The 16,316-nt window shown below is 41.5% G+C and overlaps 2 protein-coding genes across 3 annotated transcripts in view; one reads left to right on the forward strand and one right to left on the reverse strand.

Annotated features, from left to right (window-relative positions):
* DTL (denticleless E3 ubiquitin protein ligase homolog) overlaps positions 1 to 2,306 on the reverse strand; it is a 33,369-nt gene extending 31,063 nt beyond the window's left edge. Inside the window, exons 1-2 of one of the 2 annotated variants that reach the window (XM_001509580.4) lie at positions 2,144 to 2,306; positions 541 to 666 (exon numbers count right to left, since the gene is read on the reverse strand). In XM_001509580.4, the coding sequence (XP_001509630.1) occupies positions 541 to 666; positions 2,144 to 2,195 (178 nt within the window). In that variant the 5' untranslated portion in view covers positions 2,196 to 2,306. The remainder of the gene's footprint in view (positions 1 to 540; positions 667 to 2,143) is intronic. The other variant, XM_007672342.3, reaches the window with a different exon arrangement.
* A 197-nt stretch (positions 2,307 to 2,503) lies between these two features.
* The window catches only part of INTS7 (integrator complex subunit 7), a 49,814-nt gene continuing 36,001 nt past the window's right edge, over positions 2,504 to 16,316 (forward strand). Inside the window, exons 1-6 of the mRNA XM_001510110.5 lie at positions 2,504 to 2,681; positions 5,560 to 5,689; positions 6,976 to 7,122; positions 10,903 to 11,040; positions 13,026 to 13,072; positions 14,691 to 14,890. Coding sequence (XP_001510160.1) covers positions 2,588 to 2,681; positions 5,560 to 5,689; positions 6,976 to 7,122; positions 10,903 to 11,040; positions 13,026 to 13,072; positions 14,691 to 14,890 — 756 coding nt within the window. The 5' untranslated portion in view covers positions 2,504 to 2,587. The remainder of the gene's footprint in view (positions 2,682 to 5,559; positions 5,690 to 6,975; positions 7,123 to 10,902; positions 11,041 to 13,025; positions 13,073 to 14,690; positions 14,891 to 16,316) is intronic.

The following is a 16,316-nucleotide window of genomic DNA, read 5'->3' on the forward strand; positions in this document are numbered from 1 at the left end:
AGTAGTTAGAATAGGGCAAGGATTCTTCTATATCTCACAGTCCCTAAGACTGAAACGACTCCGAACGTAGAAATTATATTGCTTCTTGGAAGAAAAAGAAAACCTGCTGAGTCAGCATCCTCCAAAGCGCTGCCTTGAAAACTTACTACTACTGAAAATTATAATGTGAATGATTGAGGGAACTAAGACTAAACTGCCACGAAGAGCCAGAATTTTTGGAACTCCTCCTCTGATCCTGCTCTGGGTTCTGGTGAGGGAGAGAAAAAAAAAACATGGCGACGGCATTGTCTCATTGGCAGAGGGCAAGAGGTGGGGTGAGCACTTCAGTTTCACCTGCAGTTCCCTTCTGGCCCCAGGACCCCACCCAAAAAAGCAGAATTCTTTTGGCCCCCATGGAGTTGGTTTGTATGATGGTGATGGACCTGAGCTATCTTTCCACTGAAATTAGATCTGGCACAGTCAGTTCTTGACTGTGAATGTGAAACTGCTGTCTGGGCCGAGGTTTGACTTAATTACTTCAAAAGAGGCAAAAAAACTTACCAGTAGAAAAGGTGCATCCGAAAGGAGGGACTGGAACACCCATCTCTCCATAAGAAAGATGATCATCTTGGTAACTGCACTGGTAGCCAGCTAAAAGTGACTGGAGAGGGTAGTGGGAAAACCGTCCTAAAATAAGAAAGATTCCTTATTGAATTCCAATTAGGTCGTTAAGTATAGACAGTGCAAAAATACATTAAAAGATGTATTTTAATTTTAATGTATTTTAATGTAGTGCATTTATTCAAGATTTGATAAATGGAACATGAGTCTATTCACTTTATAGCAAGACTCATAAATCAGCTTAAGTTGATTCAACATTGGGAGAAATAGCTGTATACAACACATTCATGGCTTCAGTCACAGCACACTACTGCTATGCTTCCCAGTCTCTACCTTATACTTTCCGAACTGTACCACACAGGTCTTTGTTTTTGCAACTTTTAATTATTGAATATAGTACAGTAACAATGGATGGCAAGAGGTAAAGCATTGTGCCAGTGATGGGCATAATAAAGGAATTTCATTTTTTAAAAAATGTCTGTTAGGGTGGAATCTTCAAACTCTTTAACCCATTACTTCGATGTAACGCAATTTTCCTTGCACACTGACATATGGAAACATTTATTATTTGCGACAATCAAACTGAATCTTTATAGAATTCATATGAAACGACTCCCTGCCCTCCTATGTATCATCCACTTCACAGTGCATTCTGCCAAGTTCATGGGTAACTCCCAGTTCGGGTTTAGATGAGGAAAGGCACAAAAAAAGTTACATGATTTGCCCAAGGTCACACAGCAGGCTGGTGGCGGCTCCCTCCCACCCTTCCGAGGCCTTGGGAGGGAGCCGCGTGTCGAGCAGGGCCAGTGCCCGACTGCAGGGCATCAGCCACAGCCTTCAGCACCAAGTGAGCGCCAAAAAAGAAAAGATCATCCAATTACCATTTCTGTTATTATCGTTAATAACCGACACTTACCTGGAAGGCCCCAAACGGTAATGGTTAGGGTGGCCGAGGGCAAGGTCTCCCCCCATTTCCCTCGGCTCCTTCCCCTCTGCTCCTCTCCCTCTGCTCTTTCCCCTTCCCCTCAGCACTGTGCTCATTTGTATATATTATTTATCACCCTATTTATTTTGTTAATGAGGTGCAGATCTCCTGGATTCCATTTATCTTGATGATGTTGTCTTTTGTTCTGCTGTCTCCCCCGATTAGGCTGTGAGCCCGTCTATCTCTTGCCCAACGGTCCATTCCAAGCGCCTAGATCATGGGTCATGGGTTCGAATCCCGCCTCGGCCACTTGGCAGCTGGGGTGACTTTGGGTAAGTCGCTTAACTTCTCGGTGCCTCAGTTCCCTCATCTGTAAAATGGGGATGAAGACTGTGAGCCCCACGTGGGACATCCTGATTCCCCTGTGTCTACCCCAGCGCTTAGAACAGTGCTCGGCACATAGTAAGCGCTTAACCAACACCAACATTATTATAGTTCTTAGATCAGTGCTCCGCACATAGTAAGCGCTCACTAAATACGACTGAATGACTGAAGGAAGGAGAAGGCTCCGGGGGCGGGAAAGAAGGAGGAGGCGGGAGGGACTGCACCGTTACTCACCGTTCGAGGTGCCGCCCTGCCGGGGCTGGGCAAGAAGCGAGCGGAAGAGCATCTCGCCGGGCGCGGAGGGAGGGAGGGAAGGAAGGATCCTGGCCGAGAGGCAGAAGCCGCCAGGACCGACCGGCTCTCCCGGGTCCCGCTTAACTCCCGCCAGCGGCGGCCCCGGCCGGCCGAGAAACTCCGCGCCAAAATGACGTTCCGCGCCCTGATTGGTCGAGAGCCGCGGCTCCCCCTTCGGCCCCCCCCAGCCCCGCCCTCCTCGCCGCCGCGGGAACGGGCCGGTGGGGCCGTCAGGCGCCTGCGCGGACCCGAGGCCGCGGGGGGAGGGGCGGGGGAGAGGGGCCGGCGCGCGCGCGCTAGGAAGGAGGCGGAGCCAAGATGGCGGAGCCGCCCCGCGCTTCCTCCCCTCCCTGCGCGGGGCCTTAGTCTCCCTCTGCCGCCGCCATGGCCTCCGGCTCCGCCAAGTCGTTCCTGGCCGATGCCGGCTACGGCGAGCAGGAGCTGGACGCTAATTCCGCCCTCATGGAACTGGACAAAGGTATCGACGGGGAGGGCGGGGGGAGGAGAAAGAGAAAGGGTCGGCGCATGCGCCCTTCGCCGCCGCTCGACTTAGACCTTTTCTGGGCTGGCCTTGCCCGGGAGGCCCGGAGGTTGGTGCTCCGGCGAAGCGTTTCGCAGAAGAGTTGGGCACAGGGCACCCTCTTCTGACTGGGCTATTAAGCGATAGTAGTGTTAGTAGTTGTTAAGCCCTTACTATGTGCAGAGCACTGTTCTAAGCGCTGGGGGAGATACAGGGTCATCAGGTTGTCCCACGTGAGGCTCCCAGTTAATCCCCGTTTGACAGATGAGGGACCTGAGGCCCAGAGAAGTGAAGCGACTCGCCCACAGTCACACAGCTGACAAGGGGCAGAGTCGGGAATCGAACCCATGACCTCTGACTCCCAAGCCCGGGCTCTTTCCACCGAGCCACGCTGTTTCTGGAGGGACCGGCCGCGGGCTCCCCATCGCTAAAGTTTTAGGGGTAGTTTGCTCACTGTGGGCAGGGAACCTGTGTGCCAACTGTAGTCTGCTCTCCCAAGAGCTTTGTACAGTGCTCTGCCCAAAGTGAGCGCACAGTCAAGACCACTGATTGATCGTTTGAGACCCTGGGAGGTGGAGAGTGAAATAAGCGCGGAATACAGTGCTCTGCACAGAGTAAGCGCTCAATAAACGTGGCTCAGTGGAAAGAGCCCGGGCTTGGGAGTCAGCGGTCATGGGTTCGAATCCCGGCCCTGCCACTCGTCAGCTGGGTGACTGTGGGCAAGTCACTTCACTTCTCTCTGCCTCAGTTACCTCATCTGTAAAATGGGGGTGAAGACTGTGAGGCTCACGTGGGACAACCTGATTACCCTCTGTCTACCCCAGCGCTTAGAACAGTGCTCTGCACATAGTAAGCACTTAACAAATACCAACATTATTATTATTATTATTATTAACTTCTCTGGGCCTCAGTTACCTCATCTGTAAAATGGGGATTAATCGTGAGCCTCACATGGGACAACCTGATTACCCTGTATCTACCCCAGTTCTTAGAACAGTGCTCTGCACGTAGTAAGCGCTTAACAAATACCAACATTATTATTATTATAAATACCATTGAATGGATTGCAAAGGTTATCTTATTTGGGCTGCGTAACCCTAAAGATCCTTGACTAGTCCGGCGTTAATTGTACATACGGCTTTGATTTCTATATTCCTTCAGTCGTATTGAGCGCTTACAGGGTGCAGAGCACTGTACTAAAGCGCTTGGGAAAGTACAACACAACAAGAAGCAGTGACATTCCCTGCCCCCTGCTTTATGTTCCAGAAGCTCATTCTTAAAAAAAAAAAAAAAAAGATAGTACAGCATAGAATATACGACGTAATCCATGCCCTCGTGAATCTATCCCTCTAAAAAAGGCCAGAAAAATATAATTTTATAATATTTTATGGGATTGTTTTTACCATTTTTGAGTAGGGATAGAGAGAATAGACGTTTTTTCTCTAATAGCATTCATTCGTTCAATCGTATTTATTGAGCGCGAACCATGTGCGGAGCACTGTTCTAAGTGTTTGGAATGTACAATTCAGCCACGGATAGAGACAGTCCCTGCCTAATAACGGGCTCACAGTCTGAACAGGGTAGACAAACAACAAAACAAGTAGTCTGGCGAAACAAGTAGTAATTTTAGCATTTGTTAAACATTTACTATGTGCCAGGCACTATACTAAGCGCTGGGGTGGATACAAGCAAATCGGGTTGGGCACAGCCCCTGTCCCCATATTACAGATGAGGTAACTGAGCCACAGAGAAGTGAAGTAACATGTCCAAGGTCACACAGCAGATAAATGTTAATATCTCTTGTGTTAATATCAAAGAAAGTGTCACTCAAGTGTATAAATATTTTATGATGAGTTCAAGGCCTCATATCCTTGACTGAACTGGCCCAATTTCAAAGCTAAATTGTTAAACTCTGGTGGGAAGTAATATGTTCGATTGAAAGTTAAATTGGGATCAGTTCTCTTGGGTTGTGACGTTCTTACCAGGGCCCTTTTGTTTAGTAATGTAGTAGTATTTATTAAGCGTGCACACTGTATGGTGCAGAGTTCATGCCACTGGGATTGAGCGCTGCTGCTTGCTCTGCGTCTAGCAGAGGTGTGAACTCCAGGAAGTCAGCAGCAGAGGTAATGATGGGCAGTTTATTGTTTTTCCTGCTCCAAATTTTACCCGCTCTACCTCTTGCTGGGCTCCCCAGTTTTTGTCTTATCACACTGCCTGGATGTTGCACATGTCAAAATGGCTGGACCTCCCACCATATTTTGAGTACACATCCCAACCAATCAGTCACGATTATTAATGTTGGAAATCTCCATAATAAAACATAAAAAACAATGAAAATCCCCGAAACAGTTAAAGATTTGAAATTTTATATTCTTCCATGGCAAATTTGCGTAGGATGGAAGTCCGACTAATGCATTCAGTTTTCTTATAATTCAGGCTATTACTTTCTGGATAGATCCTGTATTAGGTTCAAGTGCTTAGTATGGTGTTCAAGTGCTTAGTACAGTGCTCTGCACACAGCAAGCAATAATTACCATTGATTGATTAAGGCAAACACATTGCAGTGTGTGTTGACCAGAGTTGGGCACGTGTAGCACAACCATTTCTTCTGTCGTATTACATTCTACTGTATGGACACATATTTTGGGAAACAAATTTTAGTATCTCAAAACTGTGATGTCAGTTGATTAATGGTGTTTCTCCCCTCCTCCTTTTTGAATAGTGTCACTTAAAAATCTTTGCTTTAAAATATTTTTCAAATATATATTGTTTTAACAGTAAGACTCCTCTTTATTGATCAAGCCATCTGCCATCTTCTCTACTTCACTTTTCCTAGGGCTCAGATCTGGTAAACTTGGTGAACAGTGTGAGGCGGTTGTGCGATTTCCCAGGCTCTTTCAGAAGTATCCATTCCCTATTCTCATCAACTCTGCATTCCTAAAGCTGGCTGATGTGTTCCGAGTTGGGTAAGTACAGTCTGCTCTATGAAGAGCAGCAGGGTCAGTTGAATTTTATTCACAGTTCTCGTCTGGTGAAGAACATTTTCTCCTCTACTTTCCTGACTGGGGGCTCCCAAAATATGCTGTTTTTCCCAAAACTTGACAGCCACCATTCAGGGTGCCTCATCTTATAATTTCTATCAAGGGGAAGACATGGTGAGTTCTTTTTTATGAGGGCGGGGAAGGGTGGTATGGAGAGCCTGCAGTATTTAATGAAATGAGGAGTTGGTGCCCCATGGAATCACCAGATTTAAAAAATTTACTGCAGTGTTAGGATCTTCATTCTAATTTTTTTCTGTATCCAGCAACTGAAAGCAATGTTAGTTTTCATCTTCACATTCCAGGAATCTTTGACAGTTTAGCGATATCCTTAAATTATAAACGTAATTGAGAAAGATGTTCACAACACCACCAGTACTTAAGAATATCAGCATATTACCTAAATGCAAACACCCACTGAAGTCTAAAAATATATTTTGAAATGGGGATGAATCCAATACAATCCTCCTTCAATACTTTGTTGGCTAGTTTTTTCAGTAACCATGTCAATGAATTTTGAGGCTCTTCAAACACTTATGACTTCCCTTTTATCAGTCAGTGGTGCTTATTGAGGACTTTCTTTTGCAGAACAGTGTACAATGTGCTTGGGAGAGTACAGTACAACAGAGTTGGTAGGCAATTTCATTTCCAATTTCATTTTAGAATGATGTCATGAATCATGTTGGTGGAAAGTTGCAATTACATTAGCTGGCTTAAGCATGAGTGAAATAGCAAATATTTAAAGAAGATTTAATTTAAAATGAGTTTCATAATGTCATATCTGTTCTATACCAAATAGAATCTTAGTAAAAAAAGGAAAAACAAACTCATATCTGAATTTTATAGGATGACCTTCATCCCCAAAATACGCATGTTAGATTGTAAGCTCTTTTTGGACAGAGATTTTGTCTTGTTCATCAGCTGTACTCTCCCAAACAGTGCAACACATAACAGACACTCAATAAATACTATTGAATAAATGATTATATTTCCATATGTCGAAATATATAATGACTGAATTTCTGATAAGGAAGTGTACATTTCTGAATGATTATACATTCATTTACATGTTGTTAAAGCGGCTGAAACCAGTTCCTTAATATAAAATAACTCTTATGATAGAAGGTAGAGTAACATGTTTAATTATATTCTGCAGTTAGACTTTATTAGTAAACAGTAAAAGATTTGTTTTTGGTTTTTTTGTCTCTTCATAGAAACAATTTCCTTAGGCTCTGCGTGCTTAAGGTTACCCAGCAGAGTGAAAAACATTTGGAGAAGATCCTGAATGTGGATGAGTTTGTGAAGAGGGTCTTTTCCGTGATTCATAGCAATGACCCTGTGGCAAGGGCCATCACACTCCGGTAGGATAACGTCACCCTCAAATAATTTTAACATGTTACCCTAACGTTAAATAACGTGACTACATAACCAGTCACCGGTATTTATTGAATGCCTACTCTGTGTTGAGGACTGTTCTAAGTGCTTGGGAGAGTATAATAGAACAGAATCAGCAGACTCGGGCCCTGTTTACAGTTAATGTATGATCATTCTTTTTTCTGTTTGAATATTTTAAATCGGGGAGTAATTCTAAAGCATAGAATGGAAGACAGAGTAACTGCCTCCTGCTAGATTGTAAGCTATTGGTGGGCAAGGAACTCTGTTGTATTGTGCTCTGCACAGAGTTAAGCATTCAATAGATACCATTGATTGACTGGTCTGTGGCCTCTTGAAATTTGGAATCTGTATCTTATGATGCTGTTTTATTCTAAATGCCTATATAATTTGTATTTAAAATTTTTCTCTGAGCAGGTATTCTGATTAAAGTGTTAAAATTTGGTAACTATTCCTAATTTAAAAGAATTGTATCTATTGTATCTTAATGTACTTAATTGATTTTTATATTCTTCTGACCCACATTTCCCCGTGGTTGGCAGGGAAAGGGAGGTGCAGCGGCTCAAAGTTGGGCAATGCCCACTGGGACTATACCATCACTGGGGTGAACACCAGGTTGACAGAAATCCTCATAATAGCTGGCAAGCATGGGTGGCAGAGTCACGATTTATGGCACTTGACACAGCTATGGCACGAGGCGGTCATCGTTTTGGCTGTAAATGGACTCTGCATGTAAAACTCAAGTGTGCACTTCGTAATGTGCTTCACATTTCCCCCATCTACTCGTTTCACTCCGTGCCCCATGTCAAAGGTGATGGGGCCAAGGCTTATCCATCTTTTTCAACATGACACTTAGTCCACCATCATCATTCTTTTGTCTCAAATTGCTCTGGAGATTTGGCTTTTGTTGCTCATGGAGATTTAACTGGTATTTGGAGTTTCCGCATATTCTCTGTGTATGTGCACTCATCATTTAAGTCTCATCATTTGAGGCGTGGAGAACACTCCTGTTCATCATAAAGAGATACACAATTTGGTAGCCTTTTCTAGAACATGTTGATAATGTCAATTAAGCTTAGTATTCGAACGATATACTACATTTAAAAGAAAATGGAAAGTCATATTGATGTCCTAGATGTGAACTGCAGGCGAGTTGAGTTGAAAATTCCCTTCGGAATTTCCAAGACATACACTTAAACTTAGGAGAGATTGGGTCAGATGGCTAATCAAACCTGAATTGAATTTTGCCCTGAGTGCCAACTAATGATAATAATAGTAATTGTGGTATTTATTAAGCACGTGCTGTGTGCCAAGCACTGTACTAAGCACTGGGGAGGATTCAAGCAAATTATGTTTGAGGTGGAAGTGACATGCCCAAGGTCACAGAGCAGACAAACAGCGGAGCCGGGATTAGAACCCACGACCTCCTGACTATCCGCTACGCCATGTTGCTTCCAGGATTTTGAAAACTAAATTAGCCAAGTGGTTATTTTATTTGGTTTGGACTGCAAATCGTTGGTTTGTAACATAGGTGCCCACAATTTGATTCTGTGTTAATTCTTCTTCTCTTCTGTGGCATTTCTTTAATATTAGATTTCACTGATGGTAGAGGGAGCTAAATTAATAGGACAGGCAAAACAACTGTTTGAAAATAGGAAGATATACAGAACCTCTACCTCAAAAATATATTGTAACATTTCAGGGAAAAAACATAATGAATTCCAGTTATGTTATAACAGTCGGTTTTTAATAGCTCTGAGAAGAAGCATTCATTTATAGAGGGAAAAAAACTCCACAAATACAAGATGTCACCAGGGGAAATTGACCATAGTTAGTTGTGGTGGTATTTAGTGAGCACTCCATGCAGCTATAGAACTGTGTTTAAACAGGGATTTGCAAAGATAATGATAAAGTTGAGATACTGTCATCCCATTCCCTTAGGAACGCTGAATCAAGCATCAGAAATGCAGACCTATATTTGAAAAATGACAGATTGATGAAAATATAAGTGCTTTTCTAAAAGCATGTAGACATTTATTGTCTTAAAAAAAGTAGTTTATTCTACTACTGTTTCAGTTCTTATTCATTAATATAGCCTTAAAAATGGAATTATCAGATTGGGAGATCTGGAAGATAAGAAAGACAGTGCATCATTATGCACTTCGTATATGGCTTCAACAGTTATGACACTGCATTGTATATTTTCTATGTAGCCACCCTTATTTAGCTTTTTTTCTATCGCTTTTGAATTTTAATCCTGGATTTCTTATAGCCTCTCTCCCTTTGAAGTAAAACTGTAAGGTTTACTTTGGCTTAAACACTTTTCTTGGGTTCTCAGCCTTTGAAACAGTTTGAGTGGCTTGAGTAGAGTGATTAAAGCCTGTATCGAGCATAGATAATGGCAAGTTGAAGATAGAAGGTGCCTCAGTTACACCTCTGTAAAATGGGATTAAGGTTTTGAGCCCCATGTGGGACATGAACTTTGTCCAACCTGCTTATCTGGTATCTACCCCAGAGGTTAGTACCATCCATGTCTGGCACATAGTGAGCACTTACCAAATACCATTAAAAACAATGTACGTGAACTAATTGGGCATGTAATTGAGCATGCAAGATATGTGCAGTAAGTGCTAAGGAACCTTCAACCTCAAAACAATTCTCTCCTAATTAAATAGAACATCTTTTGTTCCACTTTGCTTCATTCAGCTAATTAACTATATATAATTATTCTAAGAAAATTTCATTACTGTGTCATTTTGACTTCACCTGAATAATAGGAAGCTAAAAACAAGGAGATGAAATAAAGATTTTGTTTCATACCTTCATTATTGTTTGAAAAGAATAATATTGCACAATATTGACCTACGTGGTTGCAGTCCCTGGTGGTGGAGTTTTACTCACTGACTTTTGCTGGGATCCTTCCATAGACATTAAGAGATCCCCACCATAGGGCTAGACCCATGGGAATCTATTGTAGAACCAGCTTCAGGGAGGGAGAGTTCTCCCTGCGGTGATTTGTCTCATTTCAACGTAATGGCCATGCTCTGTCAAAACTGTCCCCTTCCTTTCTTCCCCCAGATGAGCCTTACTAGAGATGCATCAGAGTAATAGACCCGCAACAGATTTTTGCTCAGAATAGTCTTTTGTGGTGTAAAGCAATAGGCAAAAATCATATGGGGGATTAAGTTGTATCAGTACCAGTAAATATGTTGAGCTGTTGATATTTCATTGTAACAGTGTGCTGGGAAGCAGCCTGATGTAGTGGAAAGAGGACAGGCCTGGGAGTCAAGTGGACTTGGGTTTCAATCCCGGCTCTGCCAAATGCTTGCTGTGTGACTTTGGACAAGTCACTTTACTTCTCTGTGTCTCACTTCTCCTGTTTTCCCTCCTATTTAGACTGTGAGCGCCGTGCGGGACAGGGATCGTGTCCAATCTAGTTAACTTGTATCTACCCGAGTGCTTAGAATAGTGATTGACACACAGCGCTTAACAAATACCACTTAAAACAAAAATTTAAAAAGCCAGGCCTACTACTCTTTACATCAAATTACAGAATATAAATGCTTCATTGTTATGGGCACCAGTTTTTGAACAATTTTCTTTTCTTGGTAAACTATAGATAAGCTAATAGTTCAATTTTTTTACACCTGGAGATATGTTGTTGGAAGGCTGTTTTGCCAGTTGTGCAGCCAAACTTAAACTCCTGCATCTTCTTTTCCCACATTTACCTTATTGCTGGCTTTCTCAAGGATGTTAGGAAGTCTGGCATCCATCATTCCAGAGAGGAAAAATGCTCATCACAGTATTCGTCAGAGTTTGGATTCACATGATAATGTGGAAGTCGAAGCTGCTGTTTTTGCTGCTGCCAACTTCTCAGCACAATCAAAGTATGTATAAACTTCTGCTTTACTTTTGGTTTAGACTGTTTTAAAGAGTAAAAACTCCTTTCTTCTATCTGTGGCAGTTTTCCCCCAAAGTATTGACTTTTTGCATGGCTTAGTAGAAAGAGCTGGGCTTGGGAGTCACAGGTTGTGGTTTCTAATCTTAGCTCTGCCACTTATCAGCTGTGTGACTTTGGGCAAGTCACTTAACTTCTCTGTGCCTCAGTTACTTCATCTGGAAAATGGGGATTAAGACTGTGAGCCCCATGTGGGACAACCTGATTACTTTGTATCTACCCCAGTGCTTAGAACAGTGCCTGACCCATAGTAAGCACTTAACAAATACAAAACAATTGTTATTATTCTCCTTTTTTGCTACTTTTTTATGGCATTTGTTAAGTGCTTACTATGTGCCAGTCACTGTACTATGTGCTGGAATAGATACAAACTAATCAGGTTGGACCCCAGTCCATGTTACACATGGGGCTCACAGTCTTATTCCCTGTTCTGCAAATGAGGTTACTGAGCCACAGAGAAGTTAAGTGACTTGCCCAAGATCATACAGCAGACATGTGGATGGCATCAGGATTAGAACCCAGGTCTTTCTAACTCCCCGGCCTGTGCTCTATCCACTAGGCCACGCTGCTTCTCTATTCCAGTTAATCTCACAAACAAAGCAGAATAGTATTGTCGATATATGAATGGAAGCCAATTTGCCCGTAGGCCTTCATTTCATAAAGAGAAGTCAGTCCCTGGAGTCCTCTGAATAATTCCTTTGCTGGCACAATGACTAGCATTGGGACACAAGAGCAAATACATACGTAATTGTGGTAAATAAGGTCACTCTAAATTTAGTCTTGGTGGCACACATTTCCTACTGAGGGAGCACCTAAAATAAGATAAATTATCTTCCGTAGTCACATCAGTTCACATAACTGTACTTAGGTGCCTTGTGATTATTACTTTAATAAGAGACTATGCAAAAAGAACACATCAGCTTCAGGTTTGATTTTTCAGTCTTTCTAAAAATATTTATAAAGGGCATACATGATATAGTTAAGTATGAAATCTGAGAAGTTATTGGTTATTTTGTTTTTAATAGCAAATGCTCAGTTATATCTTTCCGGTATCATATTTAGAGCTCAATTTAATTTCACCTGTGCAACTGGAATAGCCACACTGCCCTGGAAAATGAATGAAGCTACAGAAACATTAAGTAACTTGACTCCTTGAAAAACTATGTTGGTGTGTAAAGGAAAATATGGTGATTTATTGATCATTTAATTAACTATATTAGGTATAATTCCTAACATCCCATTCTTTTACATAGCAGACTTAGTTCTCCTTTATTTTGAAGAAGGGTTAAAATGCAGTGCTTTGGGATTGCTTTTCCCAAAGGATTTGCTCCTGCCAATCCTGAATTTGCCCAAACTTCAAAATAAGGAGGTATCAAACTAGTTAAGCCATCACTGAACCAATGGAATAACATCAGCAGGGTAGTTCAGTGAGAGCAATTGGCCTTCTTATATTTTTTTTAAAAAAAATTTTAAACCAAAAAACTTGGAAATTTTGTGTGGCGAAAACTCTTGTCGTCTTTCCCATAATAAAGTTGTGGCAATTGGTTTTGAGCATCCTATGCAACACTGACAGTGCTTGACCAATAGTAAAGAAATAATTGGAAATTGAGACCAAAATGCATGCACGAAAATGTGGTTAACTTAGAGACATCTGGAGCAGGAAAGGAGGATGTATGTGGATAATGAGGGGCAGGAGGATGTGACAAATATGGATAGAGCCAATAGAGATTTTCTGGTTACCAGAAGTACTAAATTAATGTTACCTTTTTAATCTCAAATTTATTTCATATACTACCAGTTGCACTACATTTCTATAAAATCCTAAATTGGTTATTCAGTCATCTGGCAAAATGAAAAAATAACTTTTTTCTAAGGTTAATTCTGAGGGGTTTTTTTTATCTTTTTCCTTCACAGAGATTTTGCTGTGGGAATTTGCAACAAAATCAGTGAAATGATTCAAGGTGTGTATGCCATATAATTCTAAGAAGCAACAGTTATTTTTGAATGGACTTAAATGTTCCCTTTTTCTTCATACTTCTTCAGGCATTTGGACCGTTTTAGGTCCATGTTTCAAAATAGATTGCTATTGTTTTAATGAGATGCTCTTCCCCTCGATTCTATTTATTGCCATTGTTCTTGTCTGTCCGTCTCCCCCGATTAGACTGTAAGCCCGTCAAACGGCAGGAACTGTCTCTATCTGTTGCCGACTTGTTCATTCCAAGCGCTTAGTACAGTGCTCTGCACATAGTAAGCGCTCAATAAATACTATTGAATGAATGAATGAATGCTCTGCACATAGTAAGCGCTCAGTAAATACTATTGAAAGAATGAATATGTAGTCGTCCTTGTTAAAGCCGAGCAGCAGCAAAATTCTCACTGCTTCTCCCCCTAAAATTGTTAGAAACTGATGGGTTTTATAGGCAAAAAAGAGAAATAAGCTTCTGAAAATACATTATCAATTGATCCCTTGTCTGCCAAGAAAGGAATCTCCTTCTCTGTATGTCCCCAAGTTCACTAGGCACCAAATAAAAATGAACAGAATGCCGATATTCAAAATTTTAGTCACTGAAATTATTTTGAAAACAATTCCACTCAAGCTGTACAGGAAATCCATTGCTTGGGGGAGAATAACTTCAAATAGGGTAGCCTGCATGTTTATACTAATACACTATAGCAGTTTTTTTCTAGATGGGGTTGCAGTTAAAATTGAAATACATTAAAGTAGCCTTTAATTTTAACTTTAGTTCCATCCAGAAAAAAATTGCTAGGATATTATTCTACTTTTAATTAGAAAACATTTAATTACCTACCTCCTTTATTCCCTACCTTCTCCTCACGGAGGTTTTTCATCTCTCTCCCAAGGTGCACAAGAAGTAGAGTAAATGAAGTCATCCTTCTTTGCTGCTTGGCCAGCATAAATTATTCCTCATTTTGGGTCATGTCCCAACCTTTATAGTGTTAGGGAACTCAGATCATATTGAGGCCAAGCCACTTACTCTTGGGATCACTCTGGAGGATACTGAGGAGGCCACCTTAGAATTAGCTATGTGCTCTGTATCAACCCTGGCTCCCACTACCTGGAACTTCTGGCAGGAAACAGGCAGCAGAGAAACCTATGTTAATCTGGATCTTTTGCCTAATAAAACTGTGTCATCTGATGCCCTCGAGACTGTAAACTCGTTGTAGTCAGGGAATGTGTCTGTCAACTCTGTTCTCTTGTACTCTTCCTCTCCCAAGTGCTTACTGTACTCTGCACACAGTAAGCACTCAATAAATACAACTGCTTGATCAATAGATCGTAGTCAAAAGAAAATAGGGCATTAAGGTTTTCCCATCCCCCAGGAAGAAATGGAAATAAAAAACCACAAAGAGCTCATTGATTGATTTTCCTTGATTTCCTAAAAACATGTTTTCCAAAAATGTATTTGCTCTGCAGGGAGGTGTTTTACAGGATCCTGGAGTTTTCTCTGCTCTTATTGCAAATTCACTATTAGTGGATTATATGATCATACTTTGGAAATAGATGGTTACTTGTAAAAGAGGATCTGGAAGTTCTCTGAGTCTTCTTTTTGCATTTAGGCTTAGCCACACCAGTGGATTTGAAACTGAAGTTGATCCCCATTTTACAGCACATGCACCATGATGCAAGCCTGGCCTCCAGCTCGCGCCAGCTTTTACAGCAGCTGGTTACATCATATCCCTCCACAAAAATGGTTATTGTTACTGTGCACACTTTTACTCTTCTGGCTGCTTCATCTTTGGTTGACACTCCCAAACAGGTAATTTTTATTTTCCTTCATTTGTTGAGAGAAAGGAAGCCAATAGACATGTCTCTCCTATGCCATAGACATGGTGAAAATGGGCACTAAAATTCAACTTTGTACAAAAATTCAATTAGCTAGATTTTGGGATAATCTGGCCTTTGTTTCATTTAGCGCACACCTAGTTTGGAGCGTCTCTCCGAGAAAACAGGCTGCTCTAAACAGCTCTAAGCTTTCCAGGAACAGCCCCACCCTTCCTCAATTCTCAGAAATTGTCAGTGGGATTAGGATCTTGTAAAAATGGCTTGGATTTCTCCAGAAGTGTAAACACTGCCACTCCTCATGGATCTAGTTCAATCCCCAAGAAAACCTGTGCCTCTTTTTTCAAGCATATAATCCCCTTCCATGACTTCCTTACTCATTGACTCCAGGCTGTTTGACTTAATAGTGTAGGTACAATAGAATATTTCTTTGGATAATTCAGATTATTGGTTATTTGAATTATGCCTGGTTTTTAGTGAGTCATATTATAAATTCCTTCTCTGGGTATTTGAACTCACATGGTTAGCTGTTCACAAAGCCTTACTACAGAGTATTTGTGTTTATGGAGACTTTTAATTAAGGCTACGTCCTTCAATTCATTCATCACCCTGCATTTGTTCTGTATTTTTCTGTCTCCTGAGCCATGCTGATGAAGCCCTTACAAGGTAAAGGATGTGAAAGTGGATTGAAGTGTGCCCAATTGCGAATCACCTCTGTTTCAGAAACACTTTATATATCTTCAGGGACTATAGGGACACAGTTGTAAAAGATGTTAATCTTCTCCTTTTCCTACCATTACTCCAATCTTCTTGTATTATTATAATAATCATGGAGGAAATTATGGAAGCAGCATGGTCTAGTTGTTAGACCGTGGGCATGGCAGTCAGAGGAATTTGTTTCTAATCCCAGCTCTGCCAGTTGCCGACTGTGTGACCCTAGACAAGTCACTTAACTCCTCTGTGTCTGTTTTCTCTTCTGTAAAAAGGAAGATAAAATATCTGTTTCCCCTCCTGCTTAGACTATGGACCCCATATGGGAGGATTGTGTCCAACCTTGTATCTACCTAAGCACTTAGTACAGTTCTTGTCATATGTAAATAGTAAGCACCTAAGAAATACCATGATTATTGTTATATCTGAAATGTGTTCCCCAAAAATGTGGATATATTATGAATGGTCACACTGTGAGAGATATTTTCCCAAAGACTCAAATGCAATGAGTTAGGTTCCATTCCAGAAACAGCCATGACATGGCCACTAAACCCTACGAGTAATTTAAAAATTACATTTTAAATCACTCCTCGCTTCCCCCACCCCTTCGTCCTTTCCTATCCACTGTTCCTAGATACTTGCTTGTCCCCGGTGTACCCAAAACCTGGCCTCCACCACTCTTGACTCTGGTG

The sequence above is a fragment of the Ornithorhynchus anatinus genome, chromosome 19 (assembly GCF_004115215.2).
Source record: "Ornithorhynchus anatinus isolate Pmale09 chromosome 19, mOrnAna1.pri.v4, whole genome shotgun sequence".
Taxonomy (NCBI): Eukaryota; Metazoa; Chordata; class Mammalia; order Monotremata; family Ornithorhynchidae; genus Ornithorhynchus; species Ornithorhynchus anatinus.